The 22729-nt window shown below is 45.4% G+C and overlaps 1 protein-coding gene across 2 annotated transcripts in view; it reads right to left on the bottom strand.

Annotated features, from left to right (window-relative positions):
• LSAMP (limbic system associated membrane protein) overlaps positions 1 to 22373 on the bottom strand; it is a 305059-nt gene extending 282686 nt beyond the window's left edge. Inside the window, exon 1 of one of the 2 annotated variants that reach the window (XM_036378608.2) lies at positions 21810 to 22373. In XM_036378608.2, coding sequence (XP_036234501.1) covers positions 21810 to 21964 — 155 coding nt within the window. In that variant the 5' untranslated portion in view covers positions 21965 to 22373. The remainder of the gene's footprint in view (positions 1 to 21809) is intronic. The other variant, XM_036378622.2, reaches the window with a different exon arrangement.
• Positions 22374 to 22729: the final 356 nt, after the last annotated feature.

The raw sequence follows: 22729 nt of genomic DNA, 5'->3' as shown, positions 1-22729 counted from the left end.
ACTCACTCCTTCCCTCCAGCCCTTGGCCTAATGAAAACACTCTGCACTCTTTCCCTTTTCTTGGAAACAAAATGACAAAGCCCTATAATCTCTGAGGTGAAAGAAAAAAGAAGGCCCAAAAGTGATTAAAAGGATAGAAAAGCTAGCAGAAAGGGAAATAGAAGTGGGAATAATATTATTTAGCACTTCTATAGGACCTGACTGATGATATTATGTCAACCTGCAGCATTTTGTGCTTTCCATGTGTTCCATTTCTGTCTGTATTCACCTCTTATCCCCAGTGCTTGGAGTATAAGCCCCACGAAGGAGGATTCTCCTTTTTGTTCTCTGTGTGCTCAGGACTCAGCAAAAAGGGATTCAGATGCACAGCCCTGGCTCATGTGGCCATGGCAGGAATAAGCAGAGCTCAAGGCCCTTCACAAGGGACATAGCTGTTACCTACCCCAGGCTGCCAGGAGCACAGCAAAAGCCCAGCAAGATGCGGTGACTCAGGCATGGCTAGGAAGGGGCACTTTCCTCCTGGAGGAAAGCTTGGACAAACTGAGTGCTGTCTGACCCTCAGCCTTGCTTCATCCAGGACATCAACCAAAGAGGATGAAGGGAGACCACCAGAATGAGAGAGGGAAAGTAAATGAGGATGTTGGATAAATGAGAAGAGAGAAATGAAAAATTAATGAGAAAGGAAAGGTTTAAAAAAAAAAAAAAAGGTAAAGCCAAAGATAATTGAGGATGAAAGGAAAAAATAAAAAAAGAAAGGAGAAGCAAAAAGTAGAAAATAAAGAGCTAGAAAATAGGGCCAGAGAGTAAGGAAGAACTTCTCCAGAACATGGAAACAGACAGTTTGGAGCAGGAGAAGGGAAAGATATTTGTGACAGTAGTAATGCAATGCCTTGTTCTCAAAGAGGACAAGCCTTTTCAAAATATAACTGGAAAACTGTGGCACTATAAACCAGATGACTATGTCCAGGCAGGACAGACATCTGCATGAAGATTGGCCCTCTCCCTCGCTTTGACATATTCATCTTCCTCTTGTTCCTCTTGTTTCCCCATCCTTCCAGACGCAAGTGCAGAGACAAGGGGTACCATGCTGTGGTACCACGATGTACCATGCATGAGGTACCATGCAATAAACCATGCACAGGATATACTGGCAGAACACAGAGCTTTATTACAGAAGTAAAACTACAAGAACTGCGCAGAAGATAAACCTGCACACAGAAGCTCAGCTCTGACCAACTCACAGCAACTGGTCCTGATCAGTTTGGAAAAAGTATTTTCTGTGCAGCAACGAAGAAGCGAACCCCACTTAAATAAACAACCAACCAAACAGCTACAAAAAAAACCAAAATCCCAAACCCGACCTGCCTATCTTTTCCATAGATCTGGCCAACTCAAACAACTAGAAACGGGAGCTTGACATAACTTTGTAAAGTTTACTTCACATGTAAAGTTCTCAACAGTGTTATTGCTGCTGGTCTTCTCTATCCAAAGAAAAGGGCTATTTATTCATGGCAGACAAAGCTGATGAGTAAACAGGTGCATGCCACCCTCTCACTATGCAGTGAGAACTGAACCGTGCACCTGCCCAGACTGCTTCCATCAAAAGATCTCAGAGCACTTGATCCATTAAAGCCTGGCAGCACCTTTGGGAGATGAAGAAGAAACAATGAAGGATCACTTCAGCCATCACAGAAGGGCACCTCCCTTTAGACACGAAGAGCAGAGCTTGTTAGCAGTACACAGATGCACCTTAAAACAGTTTAAGGAAACAAGAATACCTCTCACAGTTAAAAGTACTGTGGCAATTAAGTAGCTAACCTAAAGTGAAATTTGGCCAGAAGACAATAAAGTGACCGTGATTTACCAAGCATTACTTAACACCTCTCATTAAGAGAGGTCAATGCAGTTTTTGAAGGTGTTAGGTATTTTTATCCCTATGATATAAGGAAAAGAAAAACAAAGAAGGGGAAAAGGTGTGCCAAAGTCCACACACAGTAAGAAGCAGAGTAGAGAACAAACCCTAGGTTTTCCAGGCTTGCCATCCTATCATCTGGTATGCTATCTCCCACATTATCTCTGTGCTTACTGCATCTGGACACCTCTGCATTTCAAACTTTTCACTGATGAGGTGAGACTCTATGCATTCAGCTAGCCAATAACCATGCCAGGGTACAAGTCCACAGACCAAGCTTTCAGCGTGTTCTCACTGCAAACCACAGAATCCCCTAGCAATCATCACCTCCCTCTGTGTCACAAGGCACAGTATATGCTTAACAAATGTCTGTGACCACCACACCAGCAGTTCCACCTGCAAACATGTTGGCTGAAGACTATTGTAAAGAGCAGAACCTGACCCAAGCACTGCTCAGGCTTTGCTCTGCAGATTGCTCCAACACAAACAGCTTTAGTGTTCAAAGGCAGCAGCACAAACCAACTTCCTCAGCTTATAATGCTTTGCTTTCTGGGAACAGGGTGGGAGCACTGCCTGTCATCCTCCTAGGGATGCACTGTTTTCCCAGAGATGAGGAGGATCCCAACTGGTTTTGTGTTTCAATGGCAGTGGCACAGAGGGGATCCTGTTGCAGAAGGACAAAGCTTGAGTGTACTTGGGAGTCATCAAAATTTGTTGTCCCATTATGTCCATGCCAGATAGATAAAAAAAGACTGCCTGACAGAGCTGCACGTTGTGTCAGACAGACTTGGTTGGGCAGGCTCCAAGGTGCTTCTCCTCCCTACTGTTTAATTACTGTGAACAGAGGTTTTAACAGAGAGAGATGCTATTTGAGACAAGGCTGGTTAGAGAGATAGCCAGGTCCTTGGAGTTAGTAATTAATTACCAGGCATTCTCAGTCTTACGACATTAACTGCTTACCCTTTTAAATAGTAGTAAATTGGAGATACGTGTCTAATTAGAGTTGTAAAATGCTTTAGAGGATTGAACAGAGAGAGAGAGAACTTACAGAGATGGAGTGGAAGGCAAAGTGCTCTCTGTGAGGAAAGATGTGGGAAGGAGATGATATGAAAGGCTGTTTTAGTTTATAATGTACCAAAGTCCTGGTTATCTGAAGGGACTTCCAGCTCTGCCAGGCTGCACAGGGGTATACTCCCAGAAGAGGGGAAGCAGGTAGAGTACTGGATGTGGGAAGCAGGTAGAGTACTGAATGTGCTCAGAGTTGATTTTTTTTTTCCTAGAAGGTCTCAAACAGACCTTGAAGTCTGCCACTACTATCAATCTAGCAATTACTGTATTTCACATCCTAAGCGCAGGCATGTCCCCATCCACTCCAAAGATTTCAGAAAGTACATACCAATAGGCTGTACTAAACACACACTAGGTTGGTACTACTTTTAGGAGATCAAAAACTCTAGGGGCTTTCACTAAAGAGACAGGTCTAGATTTACTGTTCTTCAGAAACACACACTTAGAATATCAACTTCCTCCACCTGCCCCTTAATTTAAATAGGGGAAAAATAATGGAAAGTAAGCTATTCACTGTTGGATTTCTATTGAGTATCATGTGATATCAGTCTCTGCTACCAGCCTCTTATTAGAGTGTTTTTCAGGTCAAAACCACACCAAGCAGTGTATTTTGTGCAAATGCTTTTCACTTGCCCATTTGTACTCTCCAGCGGGCTCTCCTGGGAACTGAGGTCAGTCACATGGTTTAAGAACTTTGTTACAAAGCAGAGAGACTTCTTGTTTCATAGGAAATAACATAGCTCAAATAAAGTACAACTGAAATAATCATAGAGGTCTAGTATGTAGTCAAGTAACAAGCAGGTCCAAAATAGTTTGCTCTGAGGCAGCATGTATTAAACATTCCTCCTTTTCTAGCTCTGACTTTTAAAGTTACATCTTCATTCACCAGCATCCATGCCCATTTCTTCCCACTTGAATATTTTCCCCCCTACTTCCTCACCTGTAAAAAATACTCTAATGACCCTAGAAAGATATGGACTAGAGTTTTGTTCCAATGGTGTGCAGAGTGGCAGAGTTCTGGGGATATTCCATGCTTTGGAGCAGTAGGAGGATTGGTTTCACAGTGTTTTTTGCCAGATGGCTTTGGGTTGCCTCTACTCAAAGATACTACTTAGTATCTTCTATCTTCATGGGAGTAAGTATTGGAGACAGCAGATTCCTTGGGCAAAATCTTTTGTATGATAAGATTATAAACAAAAAGATGAGCTATAATCAAAGCTTGACACTTTTCAAAGGCATTGAGTGCAACAACTGTCTGAATGTCTGAATTCTGATTACTTTAATTACAATCTGCCTTCCAAAACAGTCCCTGCAGTTGAAACTGGATGCTTTCTTCTTCTTTTCTTGTCTCCAACCCTCTGTCATTTGCTGTTTAATACTTACAGGGTTCCACCTCTGAAGTGACTGTGCTTGACTGATGAGCAGAGCACAGCAACCTCTCCACAGGAGCATTGTTACACCATTACTGGAGGTGACACCTCACCTCAAAGATTCCAGGGAAGGAAAAAAGACTGCTTAAAGAAACAGTTAATTTTAAAGGAAAAAAAAAAAAGAAAAAAAGAGAGAGCTCCATAAAACAAGAGCTCAAATGAGCAGTGTATCGACTCAGTTTACTAACAAGTGAAAAAAAGGCATTCTGCTGGGCTATACCCTGTCTTGAGCAGAAGCACTGACCAAGCACACAATGTCAGGAGATGCACATTCTGGAAGGAATTATCTGAGTTACCTTGTTGGCTTCTACATTAACCATAGTCATTCAGAAATGACTGATTAAGAAATTAGGATTAATGCATGGCAAACTCATAAAAATCCTCTATTCAGAATGAACAAGAACCCAAACATAGTGATGAACTGAGACAAAGAGAAAAAATGAGGCTAAGTGCAGTAGTGTACTGCAATACAGTGTCCCATATCAGGTCATGCTATCTGCAAAAGATGCAATAGAAATAAAAAGGGTTCAGGGACAGGTGACAGCAATGAGTTAGAGACCTCACAGAATATCTGTAAGAGGGGAGATTGAAAACACTGAGTCCTTTTGCTTCAAAGAGGACACAAAGCAGGCTGGATAGTGAAGGATATATAAAACAATGAAGAATACAGCAAGGGCAAACATGGTGATAAAGGCAGGGAATATCCCATACAGCAAACATCGCCTATGTAAGGCTGGGTAGGATTTGCTGCTTTCCTATTAAGTGCAATAATGTGTGTAATTCACTGCCACAAGGTAACACCCAGGCCTAGCACTATCCCAAAAAGCAGTACATTACAGGATAACAATGGTCACTTTATATATGTTGGGCAAATCCCTGCTCATGACCCCTTCCCCCCAACAGCAGTGTTATCAATCCTCTTGCTTCAGACTACAAGCAGGAAACAATCTGTCCAGGACACAGAAATTTCTCCTATCAGCAAGTTTTTTCTATGGTTCTGCATATTTGCCCACTTAGGAGGTTTTTGTATTTTCTTATATAATGCAAATTTAAAAATGCAAGATACTGATGTAAAAGGGTTCTGCTATCATCTGCTGTTTCTTAAATTCTTCTGTTTGGGAGGAAATTCATATATGCTAAACAAGAGTCTGTTTGAAAGGCACTCTCTCTTAAGGACTTTTAAGTATTCAGGCAGGAGAGGAAAATGATCATCCTACGTTTTAATGAGTTCATGGAGGACCTGAAAAGAAACTTCCCTTTCAGATGTCTTGTGTCCCGACAGCTGAAAATTCCACCCTGCATCATGTCACCCCTAGTGACACTGTGATCTCCACAAAATGCTGCATCTGGCATTCCCTGACCAATCAAGGAGTGCACTTTCTCAGTAAACTTCTAGGGAACAGACAGCTTGTTTCAATAGATTTATAGTATCAGCCCCTGAAAGGACCTGCCACCTACGTAGTTCCAAGATTTACAGGCCTGTCATTCCCTATGACCCCATCTAGATCTTCCTGCAGAGCTGTGTGAGCTGTTACACACTTTGTAACCACCTTTTGAGATACCCTGCTTTAGTCCTTTCCAAAAACAGTGAATAAGCACATCCAAACCCCACAAAACACTTTGCACTGCTATGTATAGGTATCTCCTCTCAATTTCCTCCCTTCCTTTACAGAAATGCATGGAAGCAGCTTCCTCCTTTACAAAGATGTTCATTCTCTGGAGCAGAATCCCCATGTCATTGAGAAGAACACTCAGATGCAAACACCAGTCATAGATTTCCTTAGGAACACAAAAGAAGTGGAGTATTCCCTCCCACAGCTTCATTTCCATAAATTGGAACTGCCAGGATCTGGCCTTTCTGACCACAATTGAGGAAAGATGATCTCCTGCTTGTGCATTACATTCAGAGACATTAATGTGATATTTTAGCCCAGCAGCCAGTTAGGTTGCATAGCTCTGAACAAGACCTAAAAACTGGGTTTCCAGCCAGCAAAGATTTTGGTCACCTATGTCTGGCCACTAATTTGGTGAGGCAAACCTCCTTTTCAAGCCTCAGTTTCCCACACTAGAAAATGGGGACAAATAGTGGCTTGTCTCAAAGGGGAAGTCAATTAAAATACTTTGAGATTCAGAGATGGCAGGGGCTACTGAGCTAAATAATCTCAAAGTACTCGTATGCCCTGACATAGATCTGACAACAACTTTTCTACACATAACAGTTTTTAATAGAGGTTAACATTTTCATTTTCTCTGAGCATATTTTAGTCTCTATCACATAAAAGCAAGGCCTATGTAAGGCACCGACAAGCAGAATGCACAACCATTAATTTCTGCAAAGCAGCCTTGGTGTCTGTGAAAACACTCCAGGTAACTCAATAAATTAGAATAATAAACACAAAGGAAACCGAAGAACAAGCAAGGACAGGGCAGAAATCACAAAGAGAGACCGACAGCCCAATATATGGTACAAGAGCAGTCCAAGCTGGGCCTCCATGAGGCCCTGGGGAGCCTCGGGGAGGCACACGTGAGCTGGAGGCTATCCAAGGCTTGGTACTGCTCCTTGTTACTCCCTGAATCTCCTACGAGTAACTTGAATTTCAATATCAGTGCGCACAGGGTGCTCCCCGCAGTGCCCGCAGGGCGCTCTCCAACTGGAGCGCAGCCCCTGCAGCCACAAACCCAGCCAAGGAGCTGCTGCTGATGCAAACAGAGCCTCAGCAGCAGCAAGCAGTGCCCGAGGCTGGAATGGTGCTGCAGCAGGGGGTGTCCGGCTGCTGTCAGGGGGACAGAGCCTGGTGCCAGCTCTGGAGATGCAAAGGGAGGGCTTCAGCTGCCCAGAGGTGCTGAGCAGCCCCCTCTGCCTGAGGGCAGGGAGCAGAGGAGAGGGAGGATGAGCAGCCCTGCTTCTAAACAGGTTACTTTTGGCTCCTTATGCAATCTGCACTCCTACAGAAGGAAATCAACCCCCGACGGGAAGCAGAGGGGATCTTTAGTGCTGGAAAAGCATATTACTTTCTTGCAGGAAAGTTTTCTTGCTGTTTTCTTTCTACCCTTTTATGGTGTGGTACTAGCAGTACCCCCAGCAAAGTTCTCCTGAACTGAGGATCCCAACACCAGCTCTGTCCTGACATCCCTATATCCCTTATGCTGCTCCAGACCTATTTCTTTCCTCAACACATCAGGTTTATGCATTTTAAGTGCTCACTTCTGCAGCTACTCCTATTTCAGTCCCAAGTCTCTTCTGAACAGAAACTGCTGTTCACATAAAAATGATGAGGACAGGCAGAAAGAATCAGATTGTGAGGAAAGATTCAGCAAACTTGTTCCATTTTCTGCCTGGATCAAGCCCTGAACCCACAGGAGGCCTCCAGAGGTACTCTCTGCTGCAAACGTTCTGTGACATTTAAGAGACCTCCCAATGAGTCCTGGGAGCAGAGCGATGGACTTCTAGGGGAAAGTTCTGTCTTTGCCACGCAAGGGACTGATGCTATTTATAACAATTCCTGCTGTCCCCAACTGGGCATGAAGACAATCAGCATCTGTCCACACCCTGGGGGAAGCTGCAGAACCAGGGATGCGGTTTGTGTATCTGTGCAGTGCCTGCTGCTCCAGCATGAAAACGGCAGGGTGGGCAGAGAGGAGCTGTGAAGGGCTCAGCCAAGGCTGGGGAGATGAGGGGCTGGGGGAAGGGGATGGTACCAAAGGGTTTTGCATGTGAGTGTCTGTTACTTGAGATCATACAGATGGTTTCTCTTTAGCTGTGGTTTTGAAAAACCCCCTGCCTACTCTGCTGGAGTCCCTTTCCTGCCAAAGCCAAACCTGGAGCTGCCAGACATAGGACGAGAGCTCAAAGGTTTCTGAAAACAGAGAGTGTATTATGCTGGAGAGCTTGGGACTAGAACTCTATACAGGTAGCCTTGCATGCTTTGTCTGCTTGTTCTGACAGGACAAAGCCCAGGAGCAGCACTCTGACCTGGTCCTCCTGCCTGGCAATTGGTTTCCCCACAGCCTGCCTCCACCATCCCCCTCTATCTGCCAACAACCCCCTTCCTCCCACCCTGTCCCACACAGCGATCTGCTGACTGTAATTCCTCTGGCTTGAAGAGGGGCCCTTCCTATTTCCCCCCATTCCTGCTGCTCAGACAGAAGCTTCCTTTCCCTTGCTTTCCTCTCTGACACATCCAGTTTCCCTGCGTGGAAGAACCCCCATGTTGCAAGGCCTTTCTGGGGCATGGGTCTCTTGTTCCTCTCCCCTCACCAGTAGCAGCACACACATTTCTTTCCTTGCTCCATTAAGCCAGTAAATGAGGCTGGCTTAGCTCAGCACCGTGAGCTGGTGCTCTGAGCCCAGGATGTGTCTCAGCACAAGAAATAACACTGATGAGCACAAAGGAGGGATTTGTGAGTTTGGCACCACGCTGTTCCACCCCCTGATACTGAGGAGAGCAGCTTCTGGAGACCAAATCAAGCAAGCTAATGTAGCCTGCAAATGTTTTGGGGGTTGACCATGCTGCTTTCTTTGAGACCATCCACCCTGCTCCAGGAGAAGATAAATCAATGCAAGGCAACATCTGCCAAGATATTGACTTTGGCTCTGCTCACGAACTGCCTGCACTTCAGAGATGGGTAATATTCAGCTTGATTATCTCTCACCACCAAGAGGAAGTTTCTCTCTAGGCTTAAAATCACTGGGATGAGCCAAGGAGGAATCGATCTGTGGGAGAGAAATGCTGACAAGAAAACACCAGTCAGAGACAGGATGAGAGTGGACGGTGGGTGAGGAATAGAGACAGCCTCTGGCAGCTTGCCTGGCCAGGTTAGCAACAGCCTGGGTCACTACAGCTAGAGAAAGATTAACACCAAGCACATTACTCCAAACTTTACAGCAGGCCCCTTTATGCTCTTCCCCTCCTTCCCTGAATAGCTTTTCCTCTCTTAAATTGCTCCTCAACCTCTTAAGACATCCTGTCTCTACTCACCCCTACATCCTCACTGCACTGGAGTTTTCTCATCGCTTCACATGCACCCAGTTCACAGCTAAAGCCATGACACTCAGTAGCTGCAAGGCTTGCCACCTGCTCCACTTTGGGCCTGATGTCACATGCCAGCTCCCTAGTGGGGAAAAGCCCCAGGAGTACTCATAAATTGCACCACATCCACCCCTCATAAGGTAGACTCAAATCCTCATGGGCTCATATACCAATGCACAAAGTGATTTCATACCGATAAAAGGTGACATTTCATTAACAGAACATGCTGACAAAGCCTCATGAAGTGAGCATTCAGCAACATCATCAAACTTTCCGAGGATAAAACACTGAGCCTTCGACTTGTTTTTCCCTACCACGCTTATAGTAAAATATCCTGTAGGTCCTGTGGCCCTCCAAGGGCAGCAGATGAGAAAAAAAAATCTGAGTCCCTGCAGAAGAAAATCAGTTTTAGGGATAGTTTTGACACAGATGCTTACTTCTTTTTACCAGATAGGTCAAGTGTCATGTGCTTGGACTGGCGTGGCACTGATGACAGTCTCCTTGGAGCACATCACGTCCCTGAGATGGAAGGGAGAAGGTCAGCCACAGCCAAAGAAATGGGTAAGGACTGCGCGGCCAGGCTCACTCAGCATCTCACTGAGGCACTTCCCTGAACTTTTCAGCTGCCTTTCTGCCTATGCTCCTGCTGTTCTCTGAGCCCGAAGGAAGCAAAGAATCAAGCAGCAGAGGTAGAAGAGACCCAAAGGAACTATCAAGTCTGTTCTACTCTGTGAAAGATAGATCAGTTCTACTTTGTCATTTGTGGCATCTGTCACTCCTCATACATGTCTAGTCAGTCCTTAAAGCCCTCCAGCGATGGAGTTATACAGCCTCCCAAGGAAATTTGACTCAATGTTTTGCAATCTTTACTGTTGCAGAGCTTACCAACATCAAATCTGTCTCTCTTGCTACAATCTTAAACTCCTCCCCATCTTCTTCTGCAGAAGTAATTCCTTTCTTTTGTGTCCTATGTACCTCCATGCTGTTATGCATATCTCACATTTAGTCCTCTCTTCTTCAGTCCTAACAGCCCCATTTTCATCCATCTGTCCTCATAAGTATGCTGTTTAGACTTAGGATCATTCCCACTTCCCTCTCCTGGAGTCCATCCAAGTGGACCACATCTCCTTAGAAACATAAAGCCCTCCAAAGAGACACAGGACCCTGCTGCAGTGATCACTTCCACTGAAGCAGGGACACAGCTACAGCACAATACAAGGATGCTGTAAAATCTAATGCATGTCCTTCCTTCTCTCTGCTCTGGGGGCTGGATGCTGCTCCCACTTTTAGCTTCCTATGGGGAATTAAAAAAAAAGGCATTTGAAAGGCTAACTGGTCTGACCATGTCCCAAGTCCTTGACCCACCTGGCCTGCATTTAAGTGCTCCTCCCTGAGTCAGGGCAGAACAAAGCTGCACGTGTTCCTCCTCCTTGGGACACACTTTTCAAATTGATAGACCTGCATGCCTCTGACTCACTGCCAGTACTGGAGACCAGCCAGGAGACTAGGAAGGAAAGAAATGCCACTCTAAAGGCCAATGAATACGCATGAAGCATGTTACGCAAGAACCCCCGTGGACTCCCTTACCCAGGTAGAAGTCCTACAGATGGCCCATCCCTAACCACAGTGTTTGCAGTGGGGAGGATGTGTGGGTGGACAGATAATTTGATATTTAACTGAAAAAACTAAAATGGGTTTAATGCAGTGCAAGGAAGACAGATTGCCTGCAGCACCTTCTGCTCCTGATTATGGATGCCAATCTCAGGTTTCTCTTAAGTGTAAAAGCAGCCAAGATGTGTGGGTTTTTACCAGAGCTTCAGAGACACAGTCCTACAAAAAAGTGCCACAGGAGGTTAATAAGTAGTGACCAGCACCAAGGAACATCCCTGTTACAGCATCAGCAGCTGGTGCTTTAGTTTTCTGTATCATCTTATGGTTTCATGACAAATGGAGGGCCAAACATGGGGCTGTCTCCAAAGTTTCTACAGCTTCTGCAATGGATAAATACAGCTGAAATTATCATAACTCACCAGCTAAAGTCCTGATGCTTCAAGGTTAGAGAGGTTTGGCAATTTGAACACTGAGAATTTTCCCTAACACCATTGCACCACCATTGTCTTTTAAATGCATCTGCCTTCTTTGCCACTTGCAGAAGAAAATCTCAGATCTGCATTCCAGCGCTGATGCGTCACGCCACGTGAGTGTCACGCAAGAGTGTCAAGCTTCCCACCCAAGAAAGAGCTACAACAGAGGGAGAAAAGGCCCCAGTTGCCTCCTTCCAAGTTCCAGGAGTAGAATCACAGCACACCAAGCAGGCGCTGCAGTGTGTTCCTCTGCTGACAGCAGCAAGGTGGCTTTCACACCAGCCTGCAGCCTAAGCTCTTGCCTGTCAATCACCTCGTAAATGAATGAGATCTTCTACCACGCCATTTCCAACTTGGATCACAACTGAAAGCAGGAGAAACACATCACTGGGAGGCAAAAGGCATCCAACTGCATTTCTGCAAGGAAGAGGAAGAGCTTTAATGGTGACACAGCCCCACTTCTTACTAGCCCTGCTATGCACACCCTTTCTATGAGCTCACTAAACATATATGCACCAGGCATTCTGTGCAGGAAGAGAAAATGACTACCTTGTGGGGCCAGTCTGAAGAGCTGGAGGCAGGGCACAGAACCTGCCTGAGAAATGTCAGGGGGTTGTGGAAGGACCACTCCTGTTCAAGCAGCACACCAAAGGCTAAGGGGGCAGCAAATGTGAAAAGGGGGGAGGGAGGGCAGGCTGCAGCAGCCCCTCCATCTTCTTCCACCAGCTTAAAACCTCCTCTGTCCTTTGACTCAAGAGGACTGCTAATAAACCTGCCTGCGCTGAAGGGACAAGCATGGTGCACTAAATCACAGCCCACACATGTCTCTGCTCATAGCAGGAGGGAGGCTCCACTGCCCCTTCCCCTGTGAAGCCCCAATGAACAAGTGCCTCAGCTGGTGCAGGCTCTCTGCTCTATTGCTGCAGGGATGGAGACCATGGATCAAGTTACATCATATTTGGCAGAGAGGGGACAATCATTTTTCAAGAAGTAATCACTCCTGGAATCTCACTTTTCTCCAAGCTCAGAAGACACCCTGGAAGAGATGGAGGTTTCTTAGCATACCAGTACTACCTGCAGCACTCAATAATTGCACTTTGCAGTGGTAACATTTTCCTCCCCTCTTGAGCATTTTCCAATTCCAACATGCTTATTTGTGCCTGGCCCTCTCTGTCACATGCTTTCCTTTCTATTCTGTGACCACATAAGCAATGGGCCTGACCATGGAAAAATTCGTGCTGACTCCAGTTGGGAATCAGGGCTGGAGGTGGGAATGAAACTCACTACAAAGGAACTGGTGTGAAGGAGTCAGCTAGGCTTTGTCACTGTGGTTCCTCTCCTTCAAAGAAAAAGGAAGAGATAATGATGTTGGAACATTTTAACCTTTCTTTTTCTGAGCTTGATAGGCTTGGCCTGAGGCACCTTTTCAAGCAAAAACAGGCTGCTGCAAGATTGATTGGTTGGGTGCAGAGTTTAAAGGTAATTTTCTCTTGTCACGTGCACATAAATTATTGTGGCTCAAGCTGTGATCAGCTCTACATCTCACTTGTTCGACTGCTTTTATGCCTGGGCTCCTATGAGGGGTTGCAAGAACCATGTTCAGTGCTCCATAAGCAGCATCCAACATAAATATATATCAAGAGCACCACAGGCATACACACAAAATTAGTGTCTTGGTTTAAGGTGAGGAAGGGGCACATGCCTGCAGATCTGTACAGACAGGGCTTCCAGCTGCAGAAGTTGCTGCTAGAGCCTTGTTTTGCTCATCTATGGACCTTTTAAAAACATTCTGTCCATGAACGCCAGGGCAAGGAAAACTCATCCACTCAGATTATTCACAAGGGGGAGAGAAAAGAAGATGCACATGCACACACACAAAGGAAGCACAGCTGCAGCCAAAGTGAATTCATTTTTAACATTCATGAAAATATTCACAGAACACTTCAGTGCTATTTGCCTAAATTTTGCTGTTTGGAGTAAACACTTGAGCCAGCGCAGGCTGTATGTTCTAGGCACAGTACCGCATCGGGGATTAGAGTTGGCTCCTGGATCCAAGTCACAAATGCACACCACGTCCCAAGTACATGTGACTCCCTCACTTTAAGGCACAGACTCACAATCTGCCACCACATAGTTCCTGACTTTTGATCCTTGCAAAAGGACTTTGCAAGTACCCACAGCCACCGCATTCCCCATCCATTGCAACCTTATGCATCAAAGGCGTGTGCGCTCTGCCAAATTTAAACACAAAAGCAGTGCCAAACAGTGACAGCTCTGGTGTGCCCCTGGTCTGGGGAAGCAGACCTCTTTCCCCACCTCTACTCTCCAACCCCTCTTCTCAACCAAACCCCTTCACTGGTTTCTTCCCCTGTGTATTCTAAGCAGCTCAGACAAGGGGAAATGCTACAGCACACAAGGGAGACTCAGCTGAAGCCCTGAAGACAAGAGCTGTGTGCGTTGTCTCTTCCTCCTTCATAAATACAGCTGAGATGACGACTGGATAATTGGCTAAGTGCCTGTCAGCTTAATAACAGAGAGAGAGAGAGAGAGACAGAGAGGCAAAAGGAGAGATTTGTATTTACTATTCAAAGTCGTGGATGCTGCCTGCCAGTGGATTTCAACACAGGTTTTGTTTGCAGAGGAAGGCATGAAAGGTGATTGGATGTGCAGCTCCAAATCACGGTCTCATGTGAGGGTGGAAAAGCAGCTTGGGATGGAGAGAGGAAGTAGAGCACTGAGGTAGCTGCCATATAAGGCACTATTTGGTTTCTGGTTAAAGTATCTGTGGTTTCCTACACCGGAAAAGCATCACCATGACCACCTCTGGTAGGGCACTGCTCTCACTGGTACACTAAGTCATACCATGTTAGGGACAGTGACAGTGGTGCATCTCCAACATGGCCATCCTGCTGACCCTGAGAGGAGAAGATGCAGTGGCACCATGAGTGGCAGCTGCACAGTGGTGGGACCACTCCCCTTTTGTTTTGCACAACACAGAAGTTGGCACAGGTTGGGAGGGTGAGCTGGAACCCTCTTGGCCTTTCCCTTTCCCTCATAAATCTGGTGCACTTCTAGGAATCCATCTAAGGAGAGCACCTGTGATGAGAAACCATTTAGACATGTCTGGGTTCTTACAGGACAGCGGGAGGCTGTGTGCAGGAGAGAAAGCTCTTCCTTCTTCCAAAGTTTTCACTACTTCCCTCTGCTACTGAAATGTAAATTGGCAGGAGTGGTTCAGGTTGCCACTGCAAAGGGTCAGTATTAGCCAGATCTACAGTGGTGTTAATCCCTGAGCCTCAGAAGAGGAAGATGCTATATTCTGTTGCTATATACTTGCTGCTTTTTCTCCTTAACAGCTGTAGAAAATAAAACACACTGAAACAAAAGGACACTTCCAGCATTGGTGAGGATTACTGAGGTCCAGGAGTTGGAAAAATCCACAGAGACCTCCAAGTAAGTGGGCCCTTATCTGGGCCATGTGACAATGCTGCCTCTCAGTTGCAAGTGTGGCAGCTTTACAAAGTATATGAACATTTGTCCAACTGCACACAAGAAAACACTTTCCACTTTTAAATAGGAGCAAACATAGGGAAACACACACTTGCACACAGGCACACACAAGCACACACCTCCCAGATTTCATACAGATGTGCTATTGCAAAATATCTGCTGAATTCCAGCCCAGTGTGAGTGGGCTCATTTCCATCAAGTTATTTGGGACTGAGGAAGCCCAGCCCCTGTGAAATCAATAGAGCTGCAGCAGTGCTATTTCTCCTCTCTTTGCACAGGGCTAACTAAGCACGGCGGGGGAACTCTAGGACCACAGCTGGCCTCTCCCACACAACCAAGTTGTTCCTAATAAAAATCTGCAGAAATATATCAGCACAGAGGAGACTGGCGGTTCACATTATTTTGAAATAGCTGTTTTCTAGGCAGAGGTGAAACTTATCATTATTAGTTCCCATTACTTACCATAAAACCAGGCACATTAGATGTGCTTGAAGCCTGAAGCAAATGCTTTGGTGTCAGATTCAGCTGAAAATCATATTAGTTTTTTTCTTCAGCAAGAGAATAGTAAAAGAAAACTCAGTAAATTCCTGACTTCACCTTTGTGCCCTCCATTGCACTTACTCCAGCTGAGCACAAGTTCACACAAACCAGAGCAAATTTTGATGGACAACAAAACTAGGTAACTTCAATGAAAATGGCTATATTCAGCCTCTCAGTGAGCCTGTTGAAGCCCTGCCGCTGCATCAGCAGCAAGCTGTGGCCCTGCAGATCTGTCAGAATCAGATGCCTGTGGGTCTGGATATAAAGGGCAGGTACGTGTAACATATATTTTGAAAACTTATAGTTATGAGATGGCAAATTCCAGTAACTATGAGCTATTTTAAGAATAGGTCTTTCCTCATGACCTGCTGGGGAGGGGAGTGGAAGAGGTACTGACTCCAAGACACTTCAGGTAACATGTAGTACTATATAAATTATAATGCCAACTAAGTAGGAAAACATATGGTACTTAGTTGCAAACTGAAGTGTGTGTGCAGACTCAGGGGAGGAGGTTAAAGCCATACAGTTCAACGCTGTCTCTCCATCTTTCTGAATGCAAAATATACGTACAGTGTTATTAAACATGCATCATTTCACCAAAGAAAGCCTTTCCTTTTCTAATTTCCTTTCTACTTTTCCTTGTGATAGGTTAGTCCCACCCTGCAGGAAGGACATTCTCACAAAGGGCCCCCTTACCTCTGGGTACACCATATAAAAATAGGAGAGATGATGATTGCCAGCCTTTGACCATACTCATATTGCAACTGCCTTTATCATATGTATGCACACACACACACACTCACATATCTATGGATGCATGTGTGCCTTCAGATAATGGCACCATCTGCTGCCAGAGCTGGAAGTTTTGCAACATCATCTGTTACTACATTTATACATTTTTATTTTTCATTTGAAGGAAAGAATCAGCAGAGTTTGCACAGATCCTGACTTACCCTGTCTCAACACATGGACCATGGAATTGATAATGAAGGCTTTGTACAGACCAAAGAGAGAGGAAGGCACATGGGACTTCTAGTCAACACCAGTGTGGATGAGGATGTACTAGGGAATCCTCATTTGTTACATTTGCTGGGTTGCTGTGTGGCTGAGCCAAAAGACAAGCCAAGCTAATGGATAGGTCACTAGGCTGGGTGTGCCTGAGCCCTGCGAGCAACCCTGGGCGAGTCCCCTCACCTCCTGCCCACCCCAGCCTGGGTCCATCCCAGCTAATAGCCTGCCTGCCCTGCAGAGTGGGGGCATCTCTCACTCTCTGCTCACGTGGCATTTAATACAAAGGGGGCCTCAACCTAATGGTGGCCTCTAAGTGCCACAACAATACCACTAATAATCAAGGTTACAATTTTACTGCCAAGACTGTATTATTATGTGGCATTATACGTTTGAACATGCCTATTCTCATTTCTTGTAAAGGGCTCAGCTCAGTGCTCCCTGTTATAAATCATATGCTAATTGTAAGTGTAATCTGAACAGCTTTTACTTTTATTTTAAAATGACGGTATAGAGCATAAACTTTGTTGTGATGTTGTGTTGCTATTTTGCCTGAGGTGCTTTTGTCCTCTAGCACAGCTCCACATGTAACATATCAGCAAAATACTGGGAGGCCAAGAACAGAGTTTGCATAAATTGCTTATATTGCAGGATTACGCCAACAGCACTGTCATTACTGCTGGTAATTTGATTCTAGCCCATCCTTTGAAACATACAACTTGAAGAAACTACGTACCTGTTAGGATGGATGTTCCTAAATGTGCTATCAGCCTGAAACTTTACATTATTTTAAAATACCTGGTAAAAATGAAAAATGCACACTCAGTCAAATGTTGGTTTTCATCTGCACATCAGCATGAGATTGTTTTAGTTCTTGATGAAAAGTTGATGCTTGGAAAAACTCAAGAGCAATGAGCCAAATTCTGGCCTTGGCGAGATCCCAGTTCTCCAAAGGCTGAACATCATCTGAGCAGTGCTCAGAAGCTTATGCCCTGTATGAGTCACTTGTACCTCTTTATTTGCGGTCCCTGGGAATCTGCCCCAAAGACAAATGGAATATTTCTGACTCTGCCCTTGGGCTTTAGTGGATTTATACTGGTATAACAGAACAGATTGGGATGGAGATGTGACCCATTTTGGTTCCAGCTGGTGATGAGCTCCATTTCAGGAGTCTTTAAAGGCTAAATCTGCACTTGTGCCAGAACTCTCAAAATTCCTGGGCAAGCTGCAAGTCCTGCTGATACACTCAGATGAGCTCTTTGAAGGCACTTTGAGTCGCACTGCTGTGCTGGTTCTGAGGCAGCTGATCTTTCCCCAACATGCTGTACAGGTACTTGATCCCATAGCATGGACTCCCCACTGCCATTTTGCTTTTAAACCATCTAGAGGGCCAAACACAACACAGAACACAGTTCCCTTCCTTCCCAGTTAGCAGCAGCTGCCCTTCATTACTGCACATGTCCTAGCTTAGCCAACATCCTTGTATTCCTCATCCCCTCCCTAGGCTGAATGTGTACCCACCTTTGCTCACCCAAAATGTGCACAGCAAATGAGGTGGGAAGGGATGCTGAAGGCAGGCAAACAGCAAGAAGATTTGGGGTTGGGGCCTGTTTTCCTTTTCCTATTTTAATTAGTTTGGGGGATATGTTGTACATTTCTTGTTTGGATATTATTTTCTTCTTTTCCTAACACCAAGTAGGGAAGTTGCATACAAAACCTGACAGCCTCATGATTGTAATCTGGACAGCAAGACATTGGCAGGAACTGTGGCCAAAGTTCCCTCTCAAAACTCAAAATAAGGTTCAGTGTCCTTCTTCACTTGCTGAAGACAGAGTTAAAAAAAATGAAACCTTAGTAAATCTGACAGGCTTACCAACATACAGTGTCATCTTTAAAACATCCTACTCTATTTTCTTGGTTGCAGCCGGACAAACACCAGCAACTCTGCTCAGCCCTTCTCACCTGTTGCAGCTCTCAGAGCCCGCCTCTCTTTTCTGCCTTGCTCCAAGGAGCAGACAATTACCCTTTTCCCTGCGGATAGCCTATAATTAGCTATTTTTATTCTCTCTGCAATTCCCTAACTTCCCCATGCCAAATACTCACTAAGAGTCATCAACCTTCAGCAAGGCTGACATATGAATCAAATCTGCTGCCAGGTCATTTAGGAGATGAGCCAGTTTAGAGTTAGGGACATTTTTTAATAGTCCTGGACTGAGGGAATATTTTAAATGCTACAGCTTTAGAAAGTCATCTCCAAACTTTTCAGAATAATTCTATTCTGAGTAACAAGCTGCAGATGAAGCTTCAGAGGACTGGCTTCCTTTAGGAACATTAGGGCTTATAATAAACTATTTTTCTCCACTTCATAGATCAGCCCACCCACTCATTCTTCCACCTACAAGTGTAACCCTATATACAAATGTATAAGGCCCCAAGAGGAAGACTCATTTAGAATATCCTGTCCTTGCTGATTCGCTGAATGATTTGCATCACAATTTACAGGAACAAAATGTTTTTAGTTACCTTATCACTATGTATACTGCTTTTATTCTCTCCAACTGCGTATCATTTTTTCTCCCTCCTACACTTTTATTTCCCTTCAAGCTACAGGAGCTACTGGGCACTGGTAAACTGACACTGCACAATCCCTCTGAAGCAGATGTTTAGCAAAGATAGGTGATGTGATCCATGCATAGAAAACTCTTACCTATCTGTGGACATAAAGTTCTGCTTTGAACACAGTTAGTACAGATCATCTAACAGAGTTTTTATTTTTTCCATCTAGCTCTTTTCCTTCTGTTGTCATAGTGGATCTATAGACAGGGAGAGTGAGGCACTGGGAGTTTTTCAAAACAAGGCTGTCTTAAAGTGAGTTATGTTTTGGAGGTTGACAAAACAGTGAGGGGGAAGCTAGCAAACAAATCTTTGCTTTAAAACTGAGGACAAGAAATGCTATCCTGCAGGACCTAAAGTCCATGGGACATGGGGAAATCTCACACCTACAAGCTTCATGTGGCAGTCTGTCTCCCAGTACAGCCTGGTTTCTGATTCTTGTCTGAAGGAGGAACTGAAATATCCCAGAAACCTGGGTCTGGTCCCAGGGAAAGGGAGACAGCTGCCCTTCCTAGGAAATGTGAAAAGCATACAGCTGGCCAGATCTGCTTAAAGGGCTTAGGAAGGTAGCTGAAGGAAAAGGTACAGCCTGTGCACTGGCCACAGTTACTTCTGACAGAAATGCAGCCAGCCAGGAATACAGTATTGCCCGGGGCAAGCATTTACATGGCCGGGTGGTGTGCTGCTCCTGCAGACTGTGTCACTTGGCACACATCTGGCTGACACAGCTGGATCACTTCACTCAGGTGTTTTATTTTAGTGCCTGACATAACACTGGCAAGCCACACGCAATCACAGAAAGCACTCTCCCATGCAGCCCTGTGGAGCTTGCTGATGAAGGAACGCTTCACATGCAGCCCTTGCAGGCACCATCTCCACCATCCGCTCAGCCCTCTCAGCTGCAAAGGCAGCTTTAGCACACAGCATCTAGATAAACTGAAAAGCTCCAAGGTTAAGTGGGAAATAGAAATCTAGTGACCCCTGTCTGGGCAAGCGAGCTTAATGACTTGTCTGCTGCTGCATGTACCAAACATGCTGGCAAACATCTGTCTGAGCAGCCCCTCCAAAATAAATGATTGATGGAAGCGATTTGCCTTTAAAAATGGGATAAGTCAGCTAGGAGTCCTGCTAGAAAAGGGTTAATGGGATATATGGATTGGTAGTGAGTGGAAGAGAGAGTAGAGAAGCTGGAGTCAGAGGCAACACCCCTTGTTAGGTGTTTACCATGTCGAATCTAAACCGCTTCCACTGCATATGCAAGGCAGATGAATTACTCTGTAAATCCTATTACTCTGTGTGGATAAATCTTACATTCAAGTTAACAAGTCTGGAGAGCTGGGGACTGGAAGCTGCTGAATGGATATTCCAGGATCAAAACAACCGAGGACATGGGAGGCGACCGAAGCGATATGCGTACACACACACACACACACACACACATCCCTCTTCCAGCATCCTTCCTCCCTCTATCATTAAATGGGAGGGATGCAGGACACAGGGGATCATGTAGCAGAGTGTTTGGTGACATCCAGCAGGATTTATTTCACAGAAAGAGAAAGAAAACTTTGCTGCTGCTGTTAGCTTTACTAGGGGATTGCTCCCTTGATGCTTCAGGGTTTGTGCACTATCAGCTCCTCACACAGATCACAGACTTATTTTAAATTACACCCAGTAGTTTTACAGCCATAACACACAGTGTGCACATTCACACACACAGAATTTTCCTTCAGTAGGGGAGTTACTGCAGGTAAGTTGAGCAAGGTGTAGAATTAAAAAAAAAAAAAAGACCTACAGGAAAAAGACTACTGCAGTTCAGCTATTTGGGACGCTCCTAACAGAAAGCCCAAGTAGTGCCAGAAGTACCTTTGGAAAACCTGCACAATGAAATCTGAAATACAGCACTCAATACTGCCAGTAAGCAAGGTTTCGTGTGCAAAGACATCCTCATCACAACCAGACACACAGGCACAGCATACACCCATTTATTTAGCCATGCAAAAAGCCCCAACACACAAAGATACAATCTCCGTAAATTGTAGCAGTCAGAGCTGCTACACCATTTTTTCACCAGCCTGTTCAACTATTGTATCCATCTTCCCTCCCCGCAGGGCAGAAAAATAAATAAATAAATAAAATTAAAGGACAAGGGTTTCCCAAAAGAACTTGCCTGAGAGTTCTGGCAGCACCAGGGATAAAGTTTTTGCATATGTACAAAAAGAAGCACGGGAAGATCAATGTAACATCTGGCAAGCACAGCTGGATCCCTTTTCGATTCCTCTATTGATACTGCAGGGCCGGTGGAAAGTGTACGCTCCCAAGAGCTGGCTGACACAAACTATCTTTCCCCACTGAAATTCTTTCGATCCAGGGCACTACACAGAGGATAGTGGGGCAAGAAGTGTTCAAAAGCTTTGCAATTTTTTCATATTAAAGCACAAACACACATGCAGAGCCTGTTTGTAGCAGCTGCTGCTACTGCAGTTTGAGAGGTAAAATAACACACAATCTCACAGAGACTTATACACACAAATCTGGACCACGTCACACGTACACGTTGCATACATGGCAATATAGATGCACACACAGGAGAGGAAAAGTTGGCAAAATGCCCTACCTGAGGATGGCTGTGTCCCCTTGCCTCACGGTGATGTTATCGGTACCTCGGGTAAAATCCACGCTGCGGACTGGCAGCCCTGTAGGGAGAAGGCAAAGCAATCTCAGTAGGACCAGCGGTAATTGTTTCCGATCAGGCTGAGCCCTTGCTACCATGGCTGGTCTCGTCGAGTTTCAACTGTCAGTACTTGTCTCTTTCTCTGCCTGCGTATGTGGACAGATAGACGCAGAAAGAAAAACAATAATAATAATGTACAACTCTCGCTCTGATCGACAGTCCAAAAAAGGGGAGGTGATTTCACAGTCCTTCTCAGCTGCCACTTTCTCTTGCTCTTTTCAGTCTCTTGCTGGCTTCTTTCCCTTCCTTGCCTTTTTTTTTTTTTTTTTTTAAGGCTTTCCAAAAAAAAAAAAAAAGTCTTAGCAGATCCTTCAAATAAAAAAAGGGGGGAAAAAAGAAGCAAGACGAAAAAAGTCAGGTAGCAAAATAACTACGGAATAATAACAATTAAATCGACCCGTTTAGAGTGATGAAGAGTGGTGAGAAAAAAAAAAAAAAAAGAAAAGGAACAAGAGGAATCCTGTGCCACCGGGATGCGGGAGGGGATAGTCCTGTGGCTGTGCAGCCTCCAGCCCCGCGCTCCCTCCTAACCCACTTTCCCAGGCGGAGCGAGGGAGGGAGGAGGAGGAGGAGGAGGAGAGAGGGAGAGAGGGAGGAGGGAGCCTTACTCGTGAGACGGCAGCTCGGCACCACGGCGGCGGCGGCGGGCACGGAAGGAGCCGCGGGCCGCGCTCCCCATCCCTCTCCAGGGGCGCAGCCGCCCGGGGCCCCGCACCGGGGACCGGGGATAGCCGGGGGGACACGGAACGGCGGCCGGGGAGGGGAGGGGGCACTGTAGCGGGGAGAGGGGGCTTGGAAAGGCA

This window comes from Molothrus ater, chromosome 2 (genome assembly GCF_012460135.2).
Source record: "Molothrus ater isolate BHLD 08-10-18 breed brown headed cowbird chromosome 2, BPBGC_Mater_1.1, whole genome shotgun sequence".
In the NCBI taxonomy this organism is placed as follows: Eukaryota; Metazoa; Chordata; class Aves; order Passeriformes; family Icteridae; genus Molothrus; species Molothrus ater.
This window is presented reverse-complemented; position numbering and strand designations above follow the sequence as displayed.